The sequence below is a fragment of the Cnephaeus nilssonii genome (genome assembly GCF_951640355.1).
Source record: "Cnephaeus nilssonii genome assembly, chromosome: 8".
NCBI classification, from domain to species: domain Eukaryota; kingdom Metazoa; phylum Chordata; class Mammalia; order Chiroptera; family Vespertilionidae; genus Cnephaeus; species Cnephaeus nilssonii.
This window is the reverse complement of record NC_137079.1, coordinates 58,526,482-58,538,760: the sequence shown is the minus strand read 5'-3', so window position 1 is coordinate 58,538,760 and position 12,279 is coordinate 58,526,482. Positions and strand designations below refer to the sequence as shown.

The window sequence follows — 12,279 nt, the reverse complement described above, 5'->3', positions numbered from 1 at the left end:
TTGATTTTCTACAGAGAGGAAGAGAGACAGAAACATCGATCAGCTGCCTCTTGCACAACCCCTACTGGGGATGTGCCCGTAACCAAGGTACATGCCCTTGACCGGAATCGAACCTGGGACCTTTGAGTCCGCAGGCCAACGCTCTATCCACTGAGCCAATCCGGTTTCGGCAAGGTCTTCAGATTTCTTATGTGCATCTTTAATTTACCCCTTTCCTACTGGTGTCTTTAATTTATAAAAATCTCAAGTTGCTACCATCTAATCTAATAATAGACAAATATGCAAATTGACCATACCTCCGACACACCCACAAGCCATGCCCACCAGCCAATCAGAGCGAGTATGCAAATTAACCCAAACCAAGATGGCTACAGCCACAGAGAGCAAGGTTTCCTAGGTAACAGAGGAAGCCAAGCTTTCCGCCTGCCCTTGCCAGGCCTAAGCCTCCACTCAAGCTACAAAGTTTCAATTATAGAAGGTAAACAAATTCAAACAAATGGCGGCAGAATGGAGCTTGAGGGAGCAGGCCAGGGTTGCCACCGGCAACAGGGGAAGCAAAGCTTTCCGCACACCCTGGCCGGGCCCACCCACTTAAGGCAACAAAGTTTCAATTATAATCCCAACAGAAATGGCTGCCGGCCGTGGAGGGAGCCCCAGGCTTGGCTCCGCTCCAGGCTACAAAGTTTCAATTGTAGAAGGAAAATAAATTCCAGATACCAGGGCCTCCACTTGGGTTGCCAGGGGGCGTGGCCGGCCTGCAAACCACCACAGGCCCCTCGCTCAGGCCGCCCCATGCCCCAAGGGAACCCCACCGTGATCCAGGACACCCTTCAGGGCAAACCAGCTGGCCCCCACTCCTGTACCAGGCCTCTATCCTATCTAATAAAAGAGTAATATGCAGATTGACCATCACTCCAACACACAATATGGATGCCCCCAAGTGGTCAAAGATCCTGCTCCCATGTGGACACAAGATGGCCGCCACAAGATGACCTGCAGGAGAGGGCAGTTGGGAGGCACCAGGCCTGCAAGGGAGGGCAGTTGAGAGGGACCAGGCCTGCAAGGGAGGGCAGTTGGAGGTGATCAACGCTGCAGGAGAGGGCAGTTAGGGGTGACCAGGCCGGCAGAGGAGGGAAGTTGGGGGCAAACAGGCTGGCAGCAGAGTGGTTAGGGGGTGATCAGGCTGGCAGGCAGAAGCGGTTAGGGGCAATCAGGAAGGCAGGCAGGCAAGCAGTTGGGAGCCAGCAGTCCTGCATTGTGAGAGGGATGTCCGACTGCCCGTTTAGGCCCGATCCCAGGGATCGGGCCTAAACGGGCAGTCGGACATCCCTTGAGGGGTCCCAGATTGGAGAGGGTACAGGCTGGGCTGAGGGACAACCCCCCTCCGTGCACGAATTTCGTGCATCAGGCCTCTAGTCTTTAAAATAAAGGAACCAGAAAAATCTCAGCCTTCTTAGTGATACTAAACACTCTGAATTATTTACATGAAAGTAGAACTCATGTCATTCTTAAACATAAAAACCAGAAAAACTCCAAAGCCACTTACTTCATTTTAAATTCTATCTCCAATATTCTGTATCAAAATTTTTTAAAGTAAGTCAGTGACAACCTTCTCATTCACATTCCAATGAAAACCCATAAGTATCTGTATGGCTCACTCCATTTAGCTTTCTTTCTTACCTTTGTTACTGCCCTTCTCTCTCTGGCCTCAAGAATACTGTCCACTATTAGATGGGGTTTCAAATTGTCAAATAACAGAACACCAATGTGCCAAAATGAACCATGGCATTTAGAACTTCAACACACAGCACTCCTTGCTCTTCCTTTCTCCTGTTGATTCTCTTGTTTTACCTATGACTGCCTTCCTCTCTCAAAAGCATCTCTTCAAATGAACAAGCAAAGGAATTAGGAAAACAATTTTGGATGGGGAAGGTAGTAAAGATAATGCCTTATTAGGGGCTTAAATACACAAAAGTCTAAATTGGTGAAAATTTTAAAAGAAAAAATAAAATGGCGGTTACAATTATTTCATTAAAAATATAATTTTCATAATCCTAAGGAATATTTGGTTACTATAACGGAAAAATTATTTCAAACAATTTAAAGCCAACTTATTAGCCATAGATGATAAAGAACTCTTATTTCTCTTTCAGAGAAGTACCTCTTTTCATGAGGATCAAAATCCTTCTCATTTTTACCTGCAGATACGAATCAGTAGAAAATTTAAGATCTCATTTATTTAAAATTTTATATTTTAATTATAGATTTGTCATTTTTTAGCTTAACCTCAGTAAAACAGGAGGCCAACACACTCCAAGCTTTTTTAAAATAACAGATCTATTAGTAAAAATATATTCAGATATATCTCTCCTCACTGTACAATTATAAAGCATAAATAAAATAATATAAAAAAATTAGATCAATAAATATAAATAGAAGTTCTCATATTTTCTTTCCCAAAGACTCATCATGTATAACTAATGCCCCTTTGGAGAACATTACTCTGGACTACCAAGAAGAAAAACAAACAATATATTGAACAAATTTATCTGTTTAAAATGTTAAGGTTTTTAAAAAATAAAATTTTAAGAAATTTATCTGTTTAAAATGTTAAGGTTTTTAAAAAATAAAATTTTAATAGTGCTATGTATTTGCAGTGTCATAAGGAATACATACATTTAATTGTGATGAAAAGGAAGAAAATTATACTTTTATATTTAAACTAGAGGCCTGGTGCACGAAATTCATGCACGGGGGGGTGTGTCCCTCAGCCCAGCCTGCACCCTCTCCAATCTGGGACATCCCTCTCACAATCCAGGATTGCTGGCTCCCAACTGCTCGCCTGCCTACCTTCCTGATTGCCCCTAACCGCTTCTGCCTGCCAGCCTGATCACCCCCTAACAACTCCCCTGACAGCATGATTGATGCCTAACTGCTCCCCTGCCAGCCTGTTTGCCCCTAACTGCCCTCCCCTGCAGGCCTGGTCATGCCTAACTGCCCTCCCCTACAGGCCTAGTCCCCCCCAACTGCCCTTTCCTGCAGGCCTGGTCACTCCCAACTTCCCTCATCTGCCGACCTGGTCCCCCGCAACTGCCCTCCCCTGCTGGCCTGACCGCCCACAACTGCCCTCCCTTGCAGACCTGGTCCCTCCCAACTGCCCTCCCCTGCTGGCCATCTTGTGGCGGCCATCTTGTGTCCACATGGGGGCAGCCATCTTGTGTGTTGGAGTGATGGTCAATTTGCATATTACTCTTTTATTAGATAAGACTAGAGGCCAGGTGCACAAAATTCGTACACGGGGTGTGTGTGTCTCTCAGCCCAGCCTGCACCATCTCTAAATTGGGACCCCTCGAGGGATGCCTGACTGCCCTGCCCATTTAGGCCCGATCCCACTAGGATCGGGCCTAAACGGGCAGTTGGACATCCCTCTCACAATCCGGGACTTTCGCTCCCAACCGCTTGCCTTCCTGCCTGCCTGCCTGATTGCCCCTAACTGCTTCTACCTGCCAGCATGATCACCCCTTAACAACTCCCCTGCCAGCCTGACCGATGCCTAACTGCTCCCCTGCTGGCCTGACTAACCCTAACTGCCCTCCCCTACAGGCCTGTTTCCCCCCCCCCCCCAATAGGCCTTGTTCCTCTCAACTGCCCTCCCTACAGCCCTGGTGGCTCCCAACTGCCCTTCCCTGCAGGCCTTGTCCCTCCCAAATGCCCTCTCTACAGGCCTGGTCGCCCCTAACTGCCCTCCCCTGCCAGCCTGGTCGTCCCTAACTGTCCTCCCCTGCTGGCCTGGTCGCCCCTAACTGCCCTCCCCTGCTGGCCTGGTCACCCCTAACTGCCCTCCCTTGCCAGCCTAGTAGCCCCTAACAGCCCTCCCCTGCAGGCTTGATCACCCCCAACTGCCCTCCCCTGCAGGCCTGATCACCCCCAACTGCCCTCCCCTGCAGGCCTGGTCACCCCCAACTGCCCTCCTCTGCCAGCTCCGTCACCCCTAACTGCCCTCCCCTGAAGGCCTGATCACCCACAACTGCTCTTCCCTGCTGGCCATCTTGTGGTGGCCATCTTGTGTCCACATGGGGACAGCCATCTTGTGTGTTGGAGTGATGGTCAATTTGCATATTACCCTTTTATTAGATAGGATTATAAAGGGTTGTGCTTTACTATCACATTTAGTAATGTAGCAATCTTGTGAATTTTCTAATGCATTTATTAAAGAGGTTCAATGAATTTTCTCAGACAGTAAGATCTAGGTTCAACGAGAACACTGGAACACCACAAGTCTAAAAGTCCAGCTTATCTTAACACAATAATATTATAAGCTAAGAAAGAAACATTCAAACTTAGACAAAACACAGAAAACTAATTATGAAATGCCAACATAAGAAACAAATGTTATACATGTTTTTTAATGTATATAATAATACTGAATTCATAAATTTAGTGTGGAATTCATTCCAAACAATAGTGTGACTAAGAAACTTAAAAAAAAAGCAACCACTCTCATTCCCCACCTCTTTGAAAGGAACTCAGTAGACACAGACTTTCTGCCAGTGAGGGATCATAGTAAGTATTAAGGTCATCAGCCTTGACAATTCCACCTTTATTACACAGAAGCTCTCAAGAATTCAAGCACTTTTAAAGTAAAAGTTATTTAGTTGTGGTATACCTCAGAACTGAAAAGCCTTCATTAGCTTAATTAAAGAAAAGTCCTGTAATGAGGACAGAGTGCACCTATAACACTTTTAAATATAACCTTTTACTTACGTCAATAGGGACCAGAAGACTCTTGCCAAGATGTTGATTAAAAGAGAGACACCAGGCTTCAGTGTAACCATTCATATTAGGAACATACTTCTTTATTGTCTCATCATTCAGCCTCAGCCATACACCATCATCATTGTGAATCTGTGAGAAATAAGCATCAAAAACAAGCCATGGCCTCCTGTAACTCCTATGAGGCTAGCAAAGGCTGAAAGGCTACAAAACAGGTAAATAATGGTGGACATGGAGATTAAGCATCTAGTTTTGCAGAAGGTAAGTATGAGAGAACCTTTAAGGAAAAAAGCACCAATGGAATGCCAAGCAATACATTTCACATGGTGAGATTGTAAAAACAATGTCACATAGGAGTAAAAGTATAAACATATTACCCTTTAAAATAAAAACTTGAAACATAAAACCAGATGTTTCCCAAAAGAACATGTCTTCCTTCCCCCCAATTTAGACTTTAATAATCACAAGTTATTTGGTTATTTTATTAGAAAAATGTACTGTCAAAGTTAAAGAAATACAATTAACACATTAAAAAATAAATATGAACTGTACGCATTTTCAGTGAGTGCTTCTACAGACTCTGACTCCTATGTTAACTGAGTTCCTTTCATTTTAAAAATATAATTTTAGCCCGACCGGGTGGCTTAGTGGTTGAGCATCAATCTATGAACCAGGAGGTCAGAGTTTGATTCCCAGTCAGGGCAAATGCCTGGGTTCTGGGCTCCATCCCCAGTGAAGGACTTGCAGGAGGCAGTCAGTCAGTCAATGATTCTCTCATCATTGATGTTTCTGTCTCTCCCTTTCTCCCTTTCCCTTCCTCTCTGAAATAAATAAATATATATATATAATTTGCTATTTTTATTGATAAAAAAATAAATGAAATGCTTAAAACTCAATGAACACATTTTGAAAAACAATTTTCCAAACACTACCTAAACTAGTTAAAAGATATTCTAACAGAAAATTTAGTAACCTTATTATTATGCAAACAAATTAAAAAACTTTCTGTTCAAGATTAATTACCAGGTGTTTCATTATAAATTACCTCATCAATAAAAGTGATAGTTCCATTGACTTTCACTATGCCTATCTGCTCACTCTGAAGGGAAGGGTGACTGCGGATACGGAGCCCTGCACTGTCTTTGGCCACAAATTTTCGAACCTGAGAAAAGCAAAGATAGACAGGGAAAATCATGGTTTAGAGATCACATAAGTAGTAAGAGATAAAATTAAACAGATTTGAATGTATTATTAATTCTAATAAAGCTTCTAAAATTATTTATAGCTGCTTTTCTTGTGCAAATAACAGTGGTTTATTTATAACCAAAGTTTTAAAGTGTACATTACTGAAAAAATTAGAAAATTCTTAATATATTTATATTTTCCTGTCTAAATTTTGAAGACATGATTAAAAAAAGAAAGGGATTATTATCTTATTGTTATAAAAGTATAATATAAATTCTTTACCAATGTTTTCTTTTTAATAAATAGTTTACAAAAATTCCTCTATTTACTTTCAATGTTAGGAAATTAATTTTTCTTAGTAGCAAGGATATTTTAACTTTGCAAACTTTATACACTTCTGAGCAGTAGACTTTTAGTTACTGTAAATTTTCAATTAACAGAAAGTACACAAGGCCTATAAATTACTTAAGTCTTACACAAAGAAGCCAAAAAGTACATGTTATACTATTTAGAAATGAGTAGAATTACCATGAACAACTCTTCAAAATTATTGAGGGGTATTTAGAATACAAATATTAAAGTCAAATAAAACATCAGATGTTTGATGACCACTTTGCAGCATCAATGAAGAAAATTAATAAATCTCTGACTGAGTCAGATTCTGATTTCATCCTATCCTAACCTTATTTGGTTGAGGTTCAGTCTTTGGTTTGACCAGCTGAGTTCCCGGTGGTATCATCCCTTTAGGTGGGTCTTTGACTTTTACTTCTAGGCCAGCATCTGTAAGAAAAGGAGGCAAACTATAATGTTTGAGAATACAAGAAAGGGAGAATTCTTGTACCTAACCTTATAAAGAATCACAGGTTATTTTAAATAGTTGGGAAAAAAAATCTGAATTCTGTTCTTTTAAGGTCATTGATATTTATAGTTAAGAAAGAGAAGTATTTGAAAAATGTCCCTGAGATTCCAAATGGGTGTCTTAGACTTCAAGGAAAAGAGTTCACACTTTTTATCTGGACACATGAAATCATAATGAGATCTTGAACGGTGGAATTGCTGTGAAGGGAAACCCAACCTCACCACCACCCAGACTGGCCTCAGATGCAAACTGGGACCCTACAACCTTTCTGGACAAAGGCCTGCTACGACAGCTACAGACCCACAGACACTGAGACTGCAGCCATCCCAGCTGCAGATTCCTGTGAGTCAGAATGCAGCCCCCTTCCCCTGGCCCGCTGCAGTGGCACAGGGCCTGCGTGACCCACAGTGTGTGAGTGGGCCTCCCACTGACACAGGGCAGCCGTGCAACACGGTCCCCTAGCAGGCTTGGCACATGCGTGAGGTCACAGGGAGCGCCAGTGACTCAGATTCTCAGTGCATGCACATGGGGACTCTGATTCTCGGCAAGCGGAAGAGGCCTCACTGGCGCCAGTGACTCTAATTCTCAGCGTATGAATGCACAGGGACTCTGATTCTCGGTGTGCGCAGGCAGGGACTCTGATAATCGGCATGTGCAAGGCTGCACCGAGCACCAGTGACGTGGATTCTCAGTGCACACACGCAGGGCTTGGATTCTTGGTGCACGTGAGCGGGGACTCTTATTCATGGTGCACGTGTGCATGGGAACGCTGATTCTGGACACGTGCGAGAAGCCGCACCAAGCACAGGTGACTCTGATTCCCACAGCGCATGTGGTGACTCTAGATTCTTGGTGCTTGCATGCAAGGAATCTGATTCTCAGTGTGCATGGCCCCGCCAACCCAAGGCAGCCACACATCTCAGTGCCTGAACTCTTCAGTGATGCTTGGGATGCATGATGTTCCCACGAACGCGGCTCAGGCCCCCGCAACACTGCAGTTGGACCTTCTAGTGAAAGCAAAAATGGGGCAACAACAAAACAATCCCCAAAGGAAAGAAAAGGGGGAATCAACAAGAAAGGAGCTAAATGTAAAAGAGGCATGAAGTATGTCAGAAAAAGAATTCAGAGCAATGGTCATCTAGTTCATAAACCGGATAGACGAGAAAATCAACAACCTATGCAAGAATCAGAAGGAAATCAAAAGTTAGATAGGTATAATAAGGAACATGATGGAAGGTTTCAACAGTAGACTAGGAGAAGTGGAGGATCGAATTAATGAGTTAGAAGATTAGGTAGAGAAACAAGCCCAATCTGAACAGCAATTGGAGAAAAAAATTAAAAAGCAGGAGGAGAGCCTAAGGGATTTTGAGACATGAAATGAAGTAACATACATATAATAGGGATGCCAGAAGGACAAGATAAGCAGCAAGGATTATTTGAAGAAATCATGACAAAAAACTTCCCTGAGATGGAGAAGAAAAAGTCACACAAGCACAGAGTCCCAAACAAGATGAATCCAAAAAGACCCACACCAAGACATGTTGTAATTACTAAGGCAAACGATAACAAGGAGAGAATCTTAAAGGCTGCCAGAGAGAGAGAGACAGAGAGTTACCTACAAAGGATCTACCATCAGATTATCAAATGCTTTCTCAACAGAAACACATCAGGCCAGAAGGGAATGGAATGAAGTATATAAAGTGATGCATAGCAGGGACTGAACCCAAGAATACTCTATCCAGCAAGGATATCAATCAAAATTGAAGGGGAAATCAGGAGCTTCTAAGACAAAAAAAGGCTAAGGGAGTTTATCACTACCAAGCCAGCAATGCAAGAAATGCTAAAGGGACTGTTGTAAAAAGAAATAGAAAGGGAAGAAGGAACACAGGCATAAAGAATATAAATGGCCACAAAAAAGTACTTATCCATAATAACATTAAATGTAAATGGACTTAAATGCTCCAATCAAAAGACATCGAGTGACTGAATGGATAAGAAAACATGAGCCATGTATATGCTGTCTACAAGAGACCCACCTCAGAACAAGGGACTCACTCAGACTGAAAGTGAAGGGATAGAAAAATATCTTTCAGACAAATGGAAATGAAATAAAAGCTGGGGTAGCAATACTTATATCTGACAAAATAGACTTCAAAGTGAAGGCCATAACAAGAGACAAGTAAGGCCACTTCATAATCCTAAAGGGATTGATACAACAAGAGGATATAACTCTGGTAAACATATATGCACCCAATGCAGAAGCATCAAAATACATAAAAAAAATTTCGGGAAGATATCAAGGGAGAGATTGACAGCAATACAGTCATAGTAGGGGACTTTAATACCTCACTGACAACACTGGATAAACCCTCCAAACAAAAATTCAGCAAAGAAACAGCAATCCTAAATGACTCATGGGATTAGACAGACTTAATTGACATTTTCAGAACATTCCACCCCAAAGCTACAGAATATACATTCTTCTCAAGTGCACATGGGACATTTTCAAGGATAGACCACATAATGGGACACAAGCAAAGTCTCTCCAAATTCAAGAAGGTTAAAATTGTATCAGGCATCTTCTCAGATCACAATGGCATAAAATTAGAAATCAACTACAATAAAAACAATGAAAAAAATCAAAACACTTGGAGGCTGAATAGCATGCTATTATACAATGATTGGGTGACCCAAGAGATCAAAGAAAAAATTAAAATCATCCTGGAAACAAATTTTAATGAAACCTAACAATTCAAACTCTATGGGTCTCTTTCATTAACAAATGTTAATGAAAACACAACAATTCAAACTTCTCAGTGAAAGCAGTCCTGGGAAGGAAGATCATAGCATTACAGGCTTACCTCAAAAAAAAAAAAGAAAGAAAGAAAGAAAAGGGAATAAACCATCTAACTCTGCAACTTGAAGAATTAGAAAGAGAGCAACAAAAAAAGCCCAGAGTGAGCAGAAGGAAGAAAATAATAAAGATCAGAGCGGAAATAAATGACATAGAGACCAAAAAACACTACAAATGATCAATGAAACCAAGAACTGGTTCTTTGAAAGGATAAACAAGATTGATAAACTTCTAGCCAGGATCACCAAGAAGCAAAGAGAGAGGAACCAGATAAACAATATCAGAAATGAAAAAAGTGAAATAACAACAGAACCCACAGAAATACAAAGAATCGTAAAAAAATACTATGAGCAACTATATTCCAACAAACTGTTTAACTTAGAAGAAATGGACATATTCCTAGAAAAATACAACCTCCAAAACTCAATCAGGAAGAATAAAAGAATCTGAATAGGCCAATAACTATGGAGGAAATTGAAGCAGCAATAAAAAAACTTATAACAAACAAAATCCCTGGACCAGACGGCTTCACAGGGGAGTTCTACCAAGCATTCAAAGAACTAAAACCTATCCTCCTCAGACTATTGTAAGAAATTCAAGAGGAAGGAACACTTCCAAGCTCTTGATACGAAGCCAGCATTACCCCAATCTCAAAACCAGATGAAAACAATACAAGAAAAAGAATTACAGGCCAATATCCCTCATAAACATAGATGCCAAAATTCTCAACAAAATTCTAGCAAATCAGATCCAGCATTACATTAGAAAGGTCATACACCATGACCAAGTGAGATTTATTCCAGGCATGCAAGGATGGTACAATATCCACAAACCAGAAATGTGATACATCACATAAACAAACTGAGAGATAAAAATCATATAATCATATCAATTGATGCTGAAAAAATATTTGACAAAACCCAACACCCTTTCCTGATAAAAACTTTCAGCAAGGTGGGAATAAAAGGATTATACCTCAACATAATAAAAGCCATATATGACATACCTACAGCAAACATAATACTCAATGGGCAAAAACTAAAACCATTTCCCCTAAAAACAGGAATGCCCACTCTCACCACTCCTGTTCGACAGAGTACTGGAAATACTAGCCATAGCAATCATACAAGAAGAAGAAATAAAAGGCTTCCAAATTGGAAAAGAAGAAGTGAAACTGTCCTTATTTGCATATGACATGATATTGTACATAGAAAACCAATAAGATGCCATTAAAAACTACTAGAATTAATAAATGAATTTGGCAATGTAGCAGGATACAAAATTAACACCCAGAAAACTATGGCTTTTTTATACACCAATAATGAACTCACAGAGAGAGAAACTAAAAAAATATATATATATATCCCACTTACCATTGCAACAAAAAAATTATTAAGATACCTAGGAATAAATTTAACCAAGGAGGTAAAAGATCTGTACACAGAAAATTACAGGACGCTGAAAAAAGAGATAGAGGAAGACATAAGCAAATGGAAGAATATACCATGTTCTTGGATTGGTAGAATCAACATCATTAAAATGTCAATACTCCCAAAGCAATCTATAAATTCAACCCAATCCCCATTAAAATGCCAATGGCATAATTCAAAGAGCTAGAAGAAACTCTCCAAAAATTCATCTGATATAAAAAAAGATCCAAATAGCTGCAGCAATCTTGAGAAAGAACAAAGTTGGAGGGATCACATAACCAGATATGAAGCTATACTACAAAGCCACTGTTCTCAAAATTGTCTGGCACAAGAACAGACATATAGACCAGTGGAACAGAACAGAGAAATCGACCCAAGCTATTATGCTCAATTAATATTTGACAAAGGAGGCAAGAGCATAGAATGGAGTCAAGACAGTCTCTTCAATAAATGGAGTTGGGAAAATTGGACAGATAAATGCCAAAAAAAAAAATGAAACTAGACCACCAATTTACACCATACACAAAAATAAACTCAAAATGGATAAAGGACTTAAACGTAATACGGGAAACCATAAAAATCTTAGAAGTCATAGGCAGCAAAATAGCTGACATTTGTTGTAGCAATATCTTTACTGATATAGCTCTTAGGGAAATGGAAACTAAGGAGAAAATAAGCAAATGGGACTACATCAAAATAAAAGGCTTCTGCACAGCAAAAGAAACCATCAACAATACAACAAGAAAGCCCACTGCATGGGAGAACATATTTACCAATGTTATCTCTGATAAGGGTTTAATCTCCAAAATTTATAGCAAACTCATATAACTTAACAAAAGGAAGATAAACAATCCAATCAAAAAATGGGCAAAGGACCTAAATAGACACTTTTCAAAAGATGACATACAGAAGGCCAAGAGACATATAAAAACATGCTCAAAGTTACCAATTATCTGAGAGACTCAAATCAAAACAATGAGGTACCATCTCACACCTGTCAGAATGACTATCATCAACAAAGCAACAAACTGGGGGGAGGGAGCTCATAAGTGCTGGAGAGGATGCAGAGAAAAAGGAACCCTTTTGCATTGCTGGTGGGAATGCAGACTGGTGCATCCACTGTGGAAACCAGTATGGCGTTCTCTCAAAAAATTAAAAATAGAACTTCCATTTGACCC

General features: G+C 40.6%; 1 protein-coding gene across 13 annotated transcripts in view; it reads right to left on the bottom strand.

Annotated features, from left to right (window-relative positions):
- Positions 1-12,279, bottom strand: part of MYCBP2 (MYC binding protein 2) — a 293,536-nt gene that overhangs the window by 89,804 nt on the left and 191,453 nt on the right. For all 13 annotated transcript variants that reach the window (XM_079778973.1, XM_079778980.1, XM_079778981.1 and 10 more), the window contains 3 exons: positions 6,641-6,738; positions 5,819-5,935; positions 4,765-4,905 (listed from right to left, as the gene is read on the bottom strand). In XM_079778973.1, coding sequence (XP_079635099.1) covers positions 4,765-4,905; positions 5,819-5,935; positions 6,641-6,738 — 356 coding nt within the window. The remainder of the gene's footprint in view (positions 1-4,764; positions 4,906-5,818; positions 5,936-6,640; positions 6,739-12,279) is intronic.